General features: G+C 38.8%; 1 protein-coding gene across 1 annotated transcript; it reads right to left on the bottom strand.

The window, feature by feature from the left end:
* Positions 1-1,168: 1,168 nt before the first annotated feature.
* topbp1 (DNA topoisomerase II binding protein 1) lies at positions 1,169-15,581 on the bottom strand. Its single transcript, XM_062441488.1, has 28 exons — positions 15,233-15,581; positions 14,330-14,423; positions 14,079-14,213; positions 13,841-13,984; positions 13,404-13,585; positions 13,046-13,239; positions 12,699-12,875; positions 12,394-12,560; positions 12,109-12,272; positions 11,336-11,580; positions 10,916-11,247; positions 10,124-10,296; positions 9,636-9,847; positions 9,226-9,542; positions 8,950-9,135; positions 8,753-8,868; positions 8,523-8,646; positions 7,111-7,266; positions 6,437-6,515; positions 5,934-6,135; positions 5,377-5,606; positions 5,090-5,232; positions 4,779-4,875; positions 3,518-3,681; positions 2,891-3,019; positions 2,676-2,765; positions 2,105-2,266; positions 1,169-1,314 (listed from the first exon to the last, which is right to left on the bottom strand). The coding sequence occupies exons 2-28, from the start codon at positions 14,414-14,416 to the stop codon at positions 1,186-1,188; spliced, it is 4,536 nt and encodes a 1,511-aa protein (XP_062297472.1). The 5' UTR covers positions 14,417-14,423; positions 15,233-15,581; the 3' UTR covers positions 1,169-1,185.
* Between the last annotated feature and the right edge of the window lie 1,308 nt (positions 15,582-16,889).

The following is a 16,889-nucleotide window of genomic DNA, read 5'->3' as shown; positions in this document are numbered from 1 at the left end:
AGGACCCCTTTAAAAGGCCGGTTAACAGGATTTCTCTTTAATAGCTTGGTTTCTTAGTTGTTTTTAAAACGTCAAGCCCCTTAAAATGATTCAAATCTAACACTCACATCACATGACACGTGCAACATGTCACCAGGGGCGGAGATCCAAAACATAAGTTTAAAAAAAAGAAAGTGCTATAACTGAATAAAACCTTAAAATAGTCAGACTTGTTCCACTGACCTTAAGCTACACTCCTTTACTTCGTGGCCCCTGGAGGCTCCAGACGCTGGCCTGAGTCATGTCCTCCCTGTCACGACAACTCTTCCTCCTCTCATCCCACACCTTTCAAACAGCAGCTTCAAACCCTGAATCTGCTGCTTTTTAAGGAGAGCCGTCAGCTGGTTCAGTTACTATGAGGTTAAACCACTTATCCGTAACATATGGAGAAGGGAAGAGAGCTGAAGCCTATATTCTATAACCTCAGATGGCTCCATGGTATATGAAACAGCACATTGCACCACTCATGGGGGGTTAAATCAACACAATTTGGTGTTTACAGCAGATATAAGTGGCTCATTATCACTGGGAGGAGGGTGAAAACACGCTTGGCTGACTCTGTTAACTGGATTTTATCAGTCGTTGTCAGCCACTGGATGACTTTTCAGTTATTTTTAGTAAATGAGCAAATCTTTTTTAAACTAATTTAACAAGATATAATTGCTATAATGAATCCAGAGGGTTTTCTTTTATTTATTTATCTTTTTAAAAAACGAGCTGTATTCACTTTTAAGAGGAGAAAGAGCTGCTGCAGGGTCAAATCATAGATAATCAGTTGAGTTTTTTTAATTAAATCTTGTAATCCCAGTTTTCTAAGAAATAAAAGAGCATATTAAACACTGTGAAGTGTGAAGCTACACTGCTCTCTACTGACCGGAGGATGTCATTGCACCTTAATTAAAAACATGACTCAACATTTTCTGCAGCAGACGCTTCATTGAGTCATCCATCACAGTTACAGCCAACAGCAACTGCAGTCCTTTCATATATATAAAAATATATATTTGTTTAAAAAGCCAGAAACATGAAACAAGTGCTACATTAATTTTATTTTCATTTACAAAAAAACAAAAAAAAAATCCTATTTACAATCATTTTCACAGACATGCAAAGTTTACAAGGATAATAATTCATGTTTTTAGTGTTTCAGTTCAGACGAGTCTTTTTCAGTCTGGAGGATTCGGCTGCGGCTTTACGTTTACGTGACGGCGTGTTCGGAGCTTCTTCAGAGGGAGCTTCGGTCAGGTAATACGGCTCAAGAGGAGGGATCGGCTCCTGAGAGAGGAGGAAAGAAATGACACAATAGTCAGAATATATGAATAATAAGGTCCATTTATCACTTCTGTTCACTTTCTACATGCATTTATAGGTGAATTGAAGCAAAAATCTTCATATTTTACACAAACGTTACAAAGACATGAGCTAACATTATTAGGGTTAGGGTTAACTCATTACATGTAACGGCATTACTGAGAAAAAATGTGTTATTAAATTACAGTTACTGATGAAAATGTAAAGTCAGACCTTTAAGATTTTGCTCAGGAGGATTTTTGCCTTATTTTTTAAAATATTTAACATGTTACAGTATTCATATATTGCTGTTTTTAATTCTTTGAAATCAATATTTTTTTTTAATATTTAGTAAATAAATCATGATGTGAGCTTATTTGGAGCACACATGAGCTTAAATGGAGTCACAGTACCAATTAAACCCACTTTATTCATCAAATATCTTTATTTTATATTCCAAAATCTACATGAACTAATGAATACATTTTCAAATGAGAGATAAATGTTGCTTTATAAGAAATGATCTCCCTTATAAATCATGTCAGTATCCATGAAAAACAGCTGAGCTTAGATTTTGGTGCTTAATGGGAACATTTACCCTAACAGCTGAAAACATTGGTTCAAATGTAATAAGTTACATTACTTTGATGAAGTAATTGAAATAGCTACATTACTTATTATATTTTCAATAGAGTAACTAGTAATCTGTAACCTATTACATTTCTAAAGTAACCTTCCCAACCCTGAGGATGTGTGTATGAGGAGCTCTACTAACCTGCATGAGGTAGTCTGCGATGTACTCCGGCTTCAGGCATGTGACTCCCTGGTCGGTGGCCTCCGACAGGTCGACTCTGAAGTCTCCCGGTTTCAGCCGACTGAAGTCTGCAAACACGTGAGTGGCCTCTTTGTACAAAGAAGGGGAAGGACTGGGCAGCACCTGGAGAGACAGTACAGGTAAGGCTGATGTACAAATAACAGCATTTATGGAGGATTATCTGTTATATATGATGTCATCTTTTAGCAGCTGATCCATGTCTCCCTATGTAAAAAATCCTGCCTGTTTAGCTTATCTCTTGTCTGCTGCTTTTAAAAGGTCAACTATAAAAAAAAACCATCAGTCTTTAGTTGTTTGTAAAAAGATCAGTTTAGCAATAACAGCGACAACCCTGCTGTTAAACTGACTTAACGTTGCTCTGGAAGAAGAGCATCAGAGACACATCAGAGATTATGATGCTGTCAAAATCAGCTTTCCCCTTTAAAAGATAAAAAGATTTCGCTGGGCTGTGTGATTTACAAAACTGCAGCAGTCAGTAAAAAAAAAACAAAAAAAAAACACAAGCAGCAACCTTCGCCCCGCCGGACTGCAGCAACCGCCTGAAGCCTGACTCTCTGTTCTGGTCGATGTTCATCATGACGATCCATCCGCTGAAGGCTCCCTGAAAGATAAAAAGGATGAAATGTTTGCTCCACACTTTTAATATTGAGATAGTAGATAACAAATAGCCACTGATAGGAGTCTGTTTCAGTTGTGTTTAAGTGTGTGTACGAGCGTATAACGAACCCCCTGATCACGGCCGCCCTGCAGGGCTTTTCTCCAGCGCATAGCAGCTGACGCCAGCCTCCTCTGCTGGGAGGTGATGGAGGGCAACGCGTCCAGGATGGAGCTACTGCCCCACTCGTACTCATCCTCCTATAACACAAACACACACATATATACTTATTTAAGATTTTAAAAAATGAATCTAGCCACTAAAAATATGAGCGAAATCCTAATATAGTTTATTAGCTATAATCAAAATTAGATCCTTTCAGGTTTTTAAGATGTTCTGTGACACATTGCTTTATAAAAACCTTAAATAGATCCATTAAAGACATCAACTTCTTCTTCTCAGTCTTTGGAAAAGCTGATACTAAAATAAACCTGCCAACAGTGATTTGCTAAGAGCTTTGTTTCCAGACACTTTGGCAAGTAGGGAGTGATTATTTCAATGCTCTCCTCTAAATAATAAAGAAATCTGCAGTTGCTGAGTAATATAAAGACTAAATAGTCATTATTTCTTGTTTTGGGATTTACTTTTACTTCAGAAGTTGAAATTCTCCTATTGAACCCATTAAAAAAACATACAGAAACAAATTTAACGCTCTCAAATCCATATCAGACAACGAGGAGCGATCTTCACATCCTGACCTGGATGAAGCGATCCACCGACCGGCACGCCTCCAGGTACGAGCGGTGCAGGATCCATTTGCCGGCCGCCATTGCTGCCAGGTACTTCTCGTTACGCAGGGGCGTCCCTACGATGATGTGGGAGCAGCTGGGGTCAAAAGACTGCTTGTCCAGGACTACGCCGCCTAAAATACAGAGCAGAGAGAGAGAGAGTCATTTCTGAACTTCTCACCACTTATGAATCAAGTCACCATCTGAGCTCCTCAGTTGTTGAATATCCAAACATTATACTAATAAAACAAATATATATTATACTAATATCACTTTAAATCTGTGCAATAACAATATCAATTCAGGTATATTATCACTCAACACCAATATAACTATTATTGTTTCTATTGATTTAGTACTTAGTATTTATTGTTCTTTATTCTTTTTTATAGATGCTCTTCTACTGTAAATTTCCCCATTGTGCCTTTAATAAAGGAATATCTTATCTTATATAAATATATGTAATAATGAATAATGATATACTGCAAAAAGTGCCAGAAAAAGTGCCCTGTAGTATCCAAAAAATATTTAAAAAACCTGTGTATACAACACACAGTCTCATATAAACCACGGACATCACTGGAGCACATTAAACAGTCTAATGGGAGGATTATTATAACTTTTTATTATTAAAAGACTACATATAACTGTAGCTAAACTGCAGTTATGACTACAAACCTGCTTATAAATTACATGAAAATGCTGCAAGAATTTAAAGTTATATGTCAGATTCATTGAAGAGCTGTATGTCAATAACAAAGTGTCCCTTAAGAGATTCATCTGACTGCTGATGTCTGTTTATATGACTGTAAGCTGCTCTAAGTGAGATGAAACACTCTCACCTTTCAAGGTAAAGTAAAACAGACATTTTTTTGGCAGCGGTGCAGCTCATGGCCTGTCTGATATATTCAATCAGTCTCCTTCTCCTTCATATTTCTGCTGCATTTTGGTAGAATATCCTGTTAAAGATTCAATACTGATATAAGTTGTCGTGAGCGGTGAAAACCTGATTAATGTGAGACTACTGAGCTGAGCACCATGACAACTCAGAGCAGAGGAAACAGTCTGACTGCAGACCCCCGGAGGCACATCCTCCTTTTTCCGTCATCAGGGATTCGCTCCTCTCTCTACTTCAGCCCTGTGATGTGTTGCCGGGGTTTTTTTGGGCTGTTTTTTTATAACAGCAGCATGATGAAACGCTGTTAGAGCCCTAATTAGGCGGGCGACTCACCGAGCTCCTCTATGAGATGACTGTAATCAATGCGCTCCTGAGGGCTGAGGGAGGACAGCTGAAATCTGGGTGGCTGCTTCTCTTCCTCGCGCTCCTCCTGAGAGAAACGATAACCTTTTTAACACCAACTTGTTTAAAAAGAAAACATGTTTATAACAATGGGGCCACACTGAAAAACAAACTTTTTATTGTTTAAATGCATTTCCACGTGTATGCAGATGCAGAAAGGAAAAGAAAAAGTCTGAGAATTTGCATCGAGGCTTCATTAGTGAACTAAATTCTTGTTCTTTATGTTAAAAAATGAATTTCACCTGCGGCTCCGGAGCTACCGGCGGGTTGGCGAGAGGGAAGGCGATGCTGGGGGCTTTAGGAGTGAGGATGTCGTTATCTGGCTCCTCTGATGGAGGAGATTTAAACCTCTGGCCCATTTGCTGTTCGATGACATCACAAGCGGCTGGCAGAAAGAGTTAGAAGTTGATAAAAAGATCAAATTATTTATTAAAATTTAACTTAAAGTGTATCAGACATCATGTTTTTTTTTAAAAATGGTGTATGTTTAGGATTACTTTATTATCGTAAATGAACAGTCATCTCTTACCCATCTCCACCAGCTCAGAGTCCGTCATGGAGTCTCTGTAATGGGGGGCGTTTTCCACGTTGGGGGGAGGCGGTGGTGCGAAGGGCTCGGATTGCTGCGAGGGACTCCCGGGCCACTGTAGATTATCAGCGAGCTTGGCCCTCTCCTCTCTGGCTGTCGGATCGTCCCAAACGATCTGCTCGCTCTGGGACGGCTCCGTGTTTAAATCCATCGCTGCTTCTCTGGACATCCTGGAATCAGTAGCACAGTATCGTCTCAACACATCGGGCCAGATTTAAAAGATTTTAGTGTGTGCGATACATAACTATAATATAACTATGAAAAGTTAACTAATAGAGTCACTGTAAAATGTAATAAAATGTATGCATGAGTATGTTTATTTGCTTTATGTATGATATGTGTGCTTTTATTTTATATCATTATACATAAGTATATGTATGAAATGTGCTCTTTAAACAAATTAGACTTTAACTTTTGCTTTCCCAGTTTTCCCTCCTCTCTTTAAAATAATATTAATTTAAATCTAAACATACAGTTGAAGCCTTTTCACATCTTACCTGAAAGCTTCCAGAGTGCGTCGGCTGCCGCTGCGTCCGACTCGGCTCCCGTCGGGTGTGTTGGGCCCCGAGTCGGCCCCTCCCGATCCCATCCTGCTGAGTCTGACTGAGGTACGTCTGCCTGTTGTGAGCCTGGTCGCTGACATGATCTCCTGGAGCTGTCTGTGCAGGTTCTCTCTCATCTCTAGAGTCTCTGAAATATCTGGAAACAGGAAATAAAGCAGTATATTATTATTATGATAACACCAATATTCCTTTTATACATATTGTTACTATTTGTTTATGTTCTTAATGCAATACCCTCCACATTATGCTACTATAGCTGCATCTCATCATTTTATTCTGTCATCCTTTTACTGTATCTGAATGTCATCTTTTTTAGTTGCATGTGTGTCATGTTTTTATCTGGTTGTCATGTTTTTTATTGGCACCTGTAATCTCATTATATGTAAAATATAATTACAATAAAGCTTTCATGAAAAACACAAAATGACGACACCCACCGCTTGTTTCTTCTTGGTCGGTGCTTCCATCGCTCACACGACGTATGTTAGTAGATTCTCCCGTGGTGTTGAGCTCAGACTGAGGGACAGATAATTAAAACAGATGCTTTAAATGGAAAAACAAGTAAATTAAAATGGGATAACTCCACATTCATCAGGTGCTTCTTTATTAGTTTATCAGCACTTGATGGATTTTCACCTAAAGCACTGGATGTGGCTCTTAAACTTCAATTACCTTATTAAAATATCATTACTAATTCCCACCTGACTGTGCATTTCTGTAATCTTGCACTTTATAATCAGCTCTATTGACAATTGGCTTTATTTTACTATTACAACTCCTTTTTATTGTCTTTTTATTGTCTGTTGTTTGTTGCTTTATTGTTTTTATGCTTATATTGAGCTGCTAGAAACATGAATTTCCCATTGGGATCAATAAAGTGACTATCTATCTATCTATCTATCTATCTATTATTCAAACTTAGCTCATTATTTATTCAAACTCTCACTTTAACAAACTGAAACTGTGAGCTGAACCTCTGCTATGCACCTTTACGTCTCTCTTGTGTATGTTTTTATTGTATTTCACTGCATCTGTTTTTTTTTAACTGTATAAATAAAGTAATCCATCAATTTAACATAAATATACATAATTTAATTCATACACCTCCTACCTTGTCCATGGCTTCGGTGGCATCTTTACGCTGCGTCCGTGTTAAAGGCGGAGACCTCTGAGAGCTGCTGGGCACCTGGCTCAGGTTCAGGCTCATTTTGGGGTTGTAGGTGAAAGGATACAGAGACTCTGGGACGCGCCTCTGCTCTTCAGCACACTGCACAGGACGAGGGGGAGTAGATGAGCAAACACTGTCAGTTCATATCCGTACACAAAAATCTATTAGAGCTGTCACAGGAATGAATTAATCGTATGAAATGATTATGAGGAGGAAACATAACCGAAATTCCCATCTGTCTCACAGATTAGCATATGAAAGCTGGTTTTTTGATTAGCTATTCTGCTTTTAGTTGATGGTAATGATTTCCTGCAGGCTGAGAGAATACTGACTGTAAGCAGAGGGCTCACAGATCCCAAATTAAATCAAGTGCATCTTAATAATCTCATTGTGTATCTTTTTTTTACAGACTTAATTTTCTTTTACCAGCTTATTTAAGACAACATCGACACAATGTTTTGCCTAATTATTGGCCCTGATCCTCTGCTTTGTGGTTTTTAAGAGCGGGACAGTGATTAGAGAATGAATAGATGTATTTTTACTTGATGAAAAACAAAATTAAGCAGAGTCTTGCAGCTGGTTACCTCATTATATTAACACAGACGCAATCATTTATTATCATTTGTGATTATCAAAGCTCAAAACTGTTTAATTCTGTTTTTGTGTGAAAATGTGATCACATTAAATCTATTTAAAAACTGAAACAATGAATTGATTAACCTGCAGGCTGATCCACAAAAGACAGAAGTTTATCAGATGTGAGGATTTGCTGCTTTTCTGTTTTATAATCAATACACTTCCCTTTATATTTGCTATGGCTGTTAACTTCTCTTACTGCTCACTGCTGACTGATGGGAGATACGGCTCTGACTTTACGTGCTATGGGGGTTCAAAAGTGACTATTTTGTGTTTGCTGATGAACTGGAAAAGTTACACCAATAGTTTTTTTATATGTTTTTTTATAAACTGAGAAAATGAACTGTTAGTATCAACGAAGTGGAAATTGTTTTATCTTGTCTAACTCCTTGTTAACTATTTGCCTTCAAGATCACTGAGATCATCTGCTGCTGGTTTATTGGAGGTTTCAGAGCAACAGCAGAAAGAATATTGGGGATGCTGCCTTTGGTCAATTATGCCCCAAAACTATGGAACCATCTACCGATAAATATTTTTATTGTGTACTGTGGTTATTGTTAATTCATTTCTTATATTACATCTTATATTCCATTTGTGTTGGCTGTGTTCTTTTTGTGCAACGATTATAATAACTTTGCCTTGGTGGCACATCATACATTTAAAAAATAAATAAATACATAAATAAAATAGTTGCACATAAAAGCCGTCACAAAACGTACTGCCTGCAGCCAGCACTGGGAGACCACATGCAGCCCTCTTTCCTTCACTCCTCTGTACTCCCGGGTGTTGTCTCCCACACGGCCCTGGTAGATGTAGTGGGTCACTGTATCGTCACAAGACCACCTTAGAAAAAAAACAACAAAACAAATCACACAAAGGTTTTAAAGACGTCCAAGTTTGTATAATTAAAAAAAAAGAAGCAAAGTTTTAAAAACAGATTTCTAAACACCTGAAATCAGCTCCGAGTGAGGCAGCGACTGCATTTAGTTCACTCTGCATCTTGCTCAGCTTCTTTCCCACACAGATCACGACACCAGTGAGGGGGGCGGCTTCCTTTTCTGGAACCTTACAAACAACATGAGTGCTTAAATTAATACTGATTATCATGTGGTAGCACTTAGAGATGATCTGTGGATCTCTGCTTACCTTCTTCTCAGCTGTCTTTGTCAGCTGGGGGCTGGCGGACACAGCTTGCATATCTGAGACATTACTGCGAGTGCTGTTGGCCAGAGCCACCTTCAGGTTCCTGTTGACGAGATCCGTCAGCGGAGTCTCCACCTTTTCTCCTGGCTTAGATTTCCCACCTGGAGTCTCCAACGCTCCCAGTGCATCCTTAACAAAAACATAGTTAAAAAATATTTAGAGGATAAATCCATCAAAATAGCGAAAGTTTTAATTTTAGAGCTTATTTTTGAGTCCAACCTCGACATTGAACGAAGGCCTGAAAAGCTGGTCTCTGCTGAGGAACCGAGAGGGGGTGTCCAGCTGCAGAGATGGCTCCTTCTGCAGGGGGTTCCTTCTTCCCCCCTCCTGGTTATGTTTGGGGGTGGTAACGTCTTCTTCGGGCTTCATCTTTTTGAAAGCGGAGTGAAATACTTTACTCTTAAAGCGACCTAAATCCAGCGGGGTGACGGCCTTCCCACTCTGGAAACCCAACAGAGGGATTTCTGGAGAGGAACAAGCCGGTGGAGGCATAATTGTCCTCTGAGAACCGCCGACAAAACTCTCATCCTCCCTCTCTGTGGAAGAAGAAAATATTTGATCAAAATTGGGCCTCTAATTACATATAACCTATGTGCCAAACAGCTTTAACCCTCTGGCATCTCTCTAACCTGGTGAAGGTGGCAGGTCGACTAGGAAACGTTCCTCCGCTGCTCTCTGCCCGCTTCTTGCAGACTCCAGTATCCAGTGCATGGTGACGGCCGGAAGCCCCCATTTCTTTGCCGCCTGGTACTTGGTGCCATCGGGGCTCTGCAGCACCAGATGAGTAGAGGCCAGCATGCCTTTCTTCTGGTTGGCCAGGCGCACAAAGTAATCCTGGACACTGCGGAAGGGAAAATAAGAAAAGATGTAGATTTTAAGAAAGGTAAAATAAGTACAAGAAGAAATAAATAAAGAAATGAATATAAGATGATACAACAATGTAAGAAAAAACAATAAACATTAAATCAAAGTAACGAGATATGCAGCAAATCAACCTATCAAGTAGTAAATCTAGACTCTTGTAGCTCTTAATATTTAAAACACTTGAGCCTGAGAGTATAATAGCACGTGTGTGTGTGTGTGTGTGTGTGTGTGTGTGTGATCAAGATAGACGTACTTGGCTCCGAGATGCTTGGCCAGGTCCACTAAAGACTCCCTCTCTGCTCCGGTGAACTGGCTGACCGAGAGAACACAATTCTTGAGAGGAAAACGACCGTCCATCACGGGAACGGGAGTGAACAGAGGGTTGAAGGAAAGCTGCAGGACACACTCCTTCTCCACACACATGGCCTGAAAATCAACAAGAGAAGAAAACATTTAAAATCCGATATTAAAACTGAGAGAATACAATCGATGAAATTCAGTCTTGGCCGCTGCCTCAAAAATATGTGTCATTAAATTAGTTATTTATGAAAATGTTGATGATTACAAAGGAGGTTACATCTGAAGTCAGACCTTTAAGATTTTGCTCAGGAGGGTTTTTTTCCACATTTTTTAATATTTAACATGTTACTGAATACATATATTGCTGTTTTTAATTCTTTGAAATTAATATTTTTTTGTACTTTATTCATCAGATTTCTTTATTTTATATTCCAAAATCTACATGAACTAATGAAAACATTTTCAAATGAGAGATAAATGTTGCTTTATAAGAAATGATCTCCCTTATAAATCATGTCAGTATCCATGAAAAACAGCTGAACTTAGATTTTGGTGCTTAATGGGAACATTTACCCTAACAGCTGAAAACATTGGTTAGAAAATTAGAAAAGTCATCAAATGTAATAAGTTACATTACTTTAATGAAGTAATTGAAATAGTTACATTACTTATTACATTTTAAATAGAGTAACTAGTAATCTGTAACCTATTACATTTCCAAAGTAACCTTCCCAACCCTGCTTACCAGCCAGGTATCAGTGACCACCTCGTCCACCGTGGCCTCCACTGAACAGCCCAGTAGTGGCACCACAGCGTAGTCGGCCACGATGCGCGTCCTCCCCGTCAGCATCCTGCCTCCGTTCTCTGTCACCAGTAGCGAGATCTGAGCCTCGGCTTCAGAGCCAAATCCTACGAGGAGGAAACGTTTACCGGCAAACAGGCCGGCCTCGCTGGATTCATGTAAGGTCGAGTCCAGCTCTGCTCCTCTGGTCTGGTTTGATATGTGAGGCTGAGGCTCAGCAGCTGCACTGAAGGACATCCTGCTGTTGCCCTCTGCTGGTGGTGGCGGCATGTCAACTGGAGAATAAAAGAAAATAACACTTAAATCACCAGGCATTAAATGTCTTGGGACGATATTTATACTAAACCCAAAAGGTCAACTCACCTATTGTAGGGTCATCATCCATGTATTGTGACAGCAGATCCTCCTCTGCTCTTTTTCGCCCAGGAGTGGTGGGACTGGCCGCGGGGGGACCGACTGAGGGCCGGAACGCGGGGGTGTGATGAGCTGGCACGGATACAGCAGCCGGAGCAGGGGGCAGACATTCAGGGTGGAGGTAGTCTGCTTCTGGGAGGAGACATCCTTTGGAGAAGCTGTCCAGCAGCCACTGCACCGTCACCACATGAGGCCTAGAAACATTCAGAGAGGATATCAGTAATAAATTAACTACATATAAAAAGCAGACTTTCTATTTACTCAATTGTGACTACATAAAAAGCTGCAAACTAAATTTACCATTAAGAATAAGGTAAAGATATATCCTGAATCTAACTATTTTTTAACTATTTTATAATTCTCACAACCTCTAGTTTAAAAACTGATATACTGAATAATCAAATCCATCAAGATTTATCTATTTTTATATTCTCTCTGAATTTAAAATGACTACAATATATTGTAACAATTTAAATATGTACTGTAAATATTGTTAATGATTTACTTTAATTAATTGCTATTATGTTGACAAAAAATGTTTATGTCATCACTATGTAAAACATATCAAATTGAAATTTCTAGCTGTTCTGTTCTTCATATTAAACTCACAATTCAAACTTATTTTCATATAGTTTTGAAAAGCAGACCACATCTTTAACATGTACTGTAATTGAGAAGGAGATAAATATCATATAAGAGTAATAATCTTTGTGGTTTCAGACCTGTGAGTTGCTTTGGATAGAAAATTCTTGAGCTCCTGGTCCAGCTCTCCCATCACCACGTGTGTGAGCTCCTCACTGGGCTGGTTGAAGCGTAAACCTCCCGCGGTGTTCACGAGACGTCGAAGCTTCTCCAGTTTCTTCCCCGGCAGGCCACACAGATACAGCTGCACGACATTTGAGTTATTAGTACAACAAAACTTCACTTTATGTTGAAAATATAAAGAAATTTCCTGTATTATAGCTTAATATTTAATACTTAAACAGACATAAAGGCCAGTTTCTTACCTTACAGCCGTCCAGCACATCATCAGCTGGGCAGACAGAGAGATCCAGACGGTCTATGGGGTCTGGAGTTTCCAGGCGGCTGATGGTGCCGTTGGTGAGAGCTGTGTCGTTTATTGTCATGCTAGCGTTCACAGAAATGTGACTCAAGCCCAACAAAGACGAACCCTCTGAAGTTAAAAAAAACCAAAAGAACAGAATTCTTAATTTTGTGAAAATCAGAAACAATTTTAAAAGAAGCATTTATTGTGTCCTGATGAAGATGAAAAACAACATAGACAACAAACTGGTGTGTGTCTGCTGCTCACCGTCCTTCTTGCCGATGCCAGTCGGGGTAGAAGTGTGCGGTCGGGTGCTTTTTGATGCATTTTGCTGCACAGTGTACCTGCTCTCATCCTGACAGAAGCCCTTCTCTATGCTGTCGAACAACCAGTGCAGAGACACGCAATACACGTTCCACTTCCGAGCACATTCGTACTTCTGACCTGCAACCAAATAGAAATACTAACAATGAGCCAAGAGTGATAATGTGAGTGTGATGACAGTAATGCAAACTAAAATGACAAGATACAAGTTGCCCTACTAGTAAGTTAACAGAATATTTCAACTGGAGAAAAATGGAAGAAAATGTGCTGAAACATTGCTTCCGACTTGCCTGTTGGTTCACTAACGATGAGGTGTGTACACTCGTTCATTTTGAGCTGACCGGTGTAGGTGGCGCCGTGCTGCTCACAGAGACGCTGCACCTCTTTACGCTCCGTGCTGGAGAGGCCCGTCACACAAACAGTGCAGCCACGCAGCACGGGGCACAGGTAGTCCTCCATGGGCAGGTCTGTGTACCTTAAGAGACTGAAGGAGACAGAAAGAGGTGTTTTAATTAATCATCTACATTTAAAAAGTGCCTTGTTTTATCCATAATTTATATAACTTTATAGACAAGGTTTGGGAATGTTCAATACTAAACATCACAAAAATAATTTGCAGTAGGTGTCAGCTTTAATGAGAGTACATACCTGTCCTGAGATCTCTCCCAGCAGGCTTTGACCCACGTGGGCAGCAGGATGGGTTTACCCAGGCTGGCAGCCACCAGGTATTTCTTGCTGCCCACCTCTCCTGCTATCAGGTGTGTGACAGACACATTTAGGTCAAGATAGACTCGTCCGCCCATGAGCTTCACCAGATCCATCACCTCCACCTGTAGACAGACACAAACATGTAAAACGCTTTAGAGGATCATGTGTTGACTATTGACTAGTGTTGACTACCCCCAAAAACTGTCCCAATTATATTTGTTAATGCCTTATATATCCTCACAGCACTACCCTGCCTTAGACAGCATTTAAGGGGGGGGGGGGGGGGGGGGGGGTGTTTGCTGGTGTTTAAGGACTTTATTAGATTGCTGTTTTTAAAAGAGAAAGCTCCTACAGTGGTTCAGATGCAGTGAACTAACCCGTGTTGTTTTATCCAGGCTGGTGCAGGAGATAGTGATGTCAGCCATCGCCATGTTATAGACCGGCGTCTCAGCTTTGGGGACACAACGCTGCTGCTGTAGGCAGTACAACACCACCAACGGACTCACCACCCGGCAGCCAAGCTACAAGACAAAGAGTAGAGTTAATCTTCATGATACTGTTTCACCAATTCCTGTTAAATTCAGGGTTTTAAAGTATCAAAATATGAGCTGGGACCTTCTTGCAGTGCAGAAAGGCTGGAGTGGTGAAGCTGTTGAAGACAAACAGAGACTTGTCCTTCTGGTGCATCGCTAACACAGCATCCTCATCGATGGTCTTCAAGTGCTTTTCAGACTGTAGCTCCAAAATGGCCTTTATATGAACATAAAAACAAACAAAATCACCAGCTGCACACAACGAGCCAGAGAGGAAATGGTAAAAATGTAAAGACTAACAATAGGTTAGAGCCAAATAATAATGGAGATTACCTCATAAGCCTTGGCAGCATACTCTGTTTTCTGTCCTTTACTTTCCACAAACTTCACAAATAAGCCTTCATTGTCTCCTTTAGACATTTTCAACCTGTTAAAGACCAGTGAAAAGTGACCAGTTTGGCTTTACAGTAATTACCAGTTAAACACAACATGCTATGACAGTTTTTTTGTAAAGCTGCATTGGACAACTTTATTTTCGGACACATCTGCAGGTCAGACAGTACAGTATATACAGGGTTAAAACACACACACACACACATATAGACATGTGTACCCAATGCTTCCAAAAACAAGAGGAGTATGACTTCATTTTAATGATTCATTTAACCGAACCATGAATCTGTACATTAACATCCTCAACACAGCATGAAAGGTTGGGCTAGCAATCATGACAACACTCTTTTTTTTTTAGGATTGAATTTGATGTCATACTGCACACCATAATTTGAGCAGACTCTGAGCAGTTGTTGTTGTTGTTGTTGTAAGTCAACACTATAAAGGAGACAGGACAACTAAATCACCAACATACACCAGATGATTAACAAAACTACTTCCTGATATACAGCTAGTCTTACACTCTTTTAACTTTTTAGAAAGATAACCCATATACATATTGAAGAAAACAGGTGACTAAATTCCACCTGGTCTCTAGAAAGGTTGCAGATGTACTCTTAGCCCATTTAACTTTCATGGTTTGACATGAAAACAAAAAACAAGCTCCTTATAAGATGTGATGTATAATATAAATTACTAATAACTTCCTTCAGTGCATACATAAGTCACACATGTCCGCGCCGTGTAGCTATTGAATGGTACAACGCTGCATTTGTTTATTAATCGCAAATAAACACAATATTTTACTCTGATGTTTAGCTAACATGATGATAAGTTACTCACCTCCTTTTTGTTGCACTCAGACAGACAAGTTTTACTTTGACAACAATACATATAAACTCGGACTACTCATGGGGGAGCTGACGTTATTATTTCTTGTCAATAAAATGTACAATAGTTTGTCAATCGCTGTTTTTTAGTGTCTAACAACCTGCGCTAACTTTACGTATCTTCACTTCACAGTTTAACCGGTAAACTAGCAAACAAACACGCACAAATAACGTCTCAACTGTGTCATAGATTTATCCTCATAGTGGCATAAGCTGCCATTCGTCTCTATATTCCTGAATACATTAATAAAATTACTTTTTAACAATAAATTAATCCTTGTAATAGCAGTTTCTGTTGTTGTTATTCGCGCCAACTGCGTCATGTCCGGTGTTTCTGGCTAATAGGGCCGTGTGGAGTCGGGACTCCGGCGCTTGAAAGTTCCGCCCGAAACTTATTGACTTTGTAAAAAAAAAAAAAAAAAAATACATTGAGCTAAGTGGATACAAGTGCACAGTAGAAAAATATAAAAACAAAAATATTAAAGTCAGTTAGTTTACAGCCCGTTACTCCTACTAATATTACTGCTGTAAAGTGAGCCTGCCGCTTGATTTTTTGATGCGCCCTTTTTCGGGCTGTTACGGTAAAGGTGGTCGCATTCAGCACTGCTAGATCTTTATTTCTAATATTAATCCAATACAACTAATCAGTGATTAAACGCAAAATTAATTTAGGAATAATTAATTATATAAGTGATCCGTAATTCATAAGCATAATTATTCTGCTGGATTTATTACTTGTAAATAAATTACAAGATCTCTGTTACCCCTGTTGAATGTTTCTCCATATCATTTTGCCAAGAGAGAACAGTGTAGTGAGCATATTATTTAAAGGGACGTGCATGTATATTTAATTATATATATATATATTTAATCATCAACTAACAAACATACTCAGTGAAATGTTATTTAGTAACAAAACCTGTTCCTTTATGATTAATTAATACAGAAATTAAATTTAAAAAAATCTATAAAAGTCAAAAGAAATCTATACAAGCATAATGTTCTTTTGTGTGGATAAGTTTCTAAACTACCTAAGAAATGTTTGTCCTTAAAACAAATAATAATTTACAAAGCCTCTACATGCTATAATGTCTTTGCAAATATATGAGTAAAACTACTTTATATACAGTCTATGGAACAATAAATCATATATAAAAACCCTTTTTTTCCTTCTCTTATGTAGTTATATGTATCTATGTGTACAAGCATATATATATTGCACTAATATGTTGAATTATTGTATTGTTGAATACCTGTTCATATATTTATAGTATTAGAGTATAAAATAAAAATTATAAATCACACAAAAAGTGGATCAAATAGCAGTCATGCCTCCAATTATTACCAAAAGTATGAAATATTGGAATATATCTTATATTTTTATGTGTTTATAGTGTAAAAATGTAATTTCTCCATCAATAGCCAAAACTCCATCTCACAGCTATACTGCCAGAAATACAATCCCAGTGGGAAATAATTATATTTATCATTTTTATTTGTCATTTTATTGTTGTCAAAGTTTAAAATAAACCAAAAAAGGTTCATTTTTAGTCCTAGGATGTAAAAATCTGCTAAAACCTCCAAATAGAGGAACAAATTACCAAAGCATG

This window comes from Scomber scombrus, chromosome 20, assembly GCF_963691925.1.
Source record: "Scomber scombrus chromosome 20, fScoSco1.1, whole genome shotgun sequence".
Taxonomy (NCBI): domain Eukaryota; kingdom Metazoa; phylum Chordata; class Actinopteri; order Scombriformes; family Scombridae; genus Scomber; species Scomber scombrus.
Note: the sequence above shows the minus strand (reverse complement) of the source record. Positions and strands in the feature narration are given on the sequence as shown.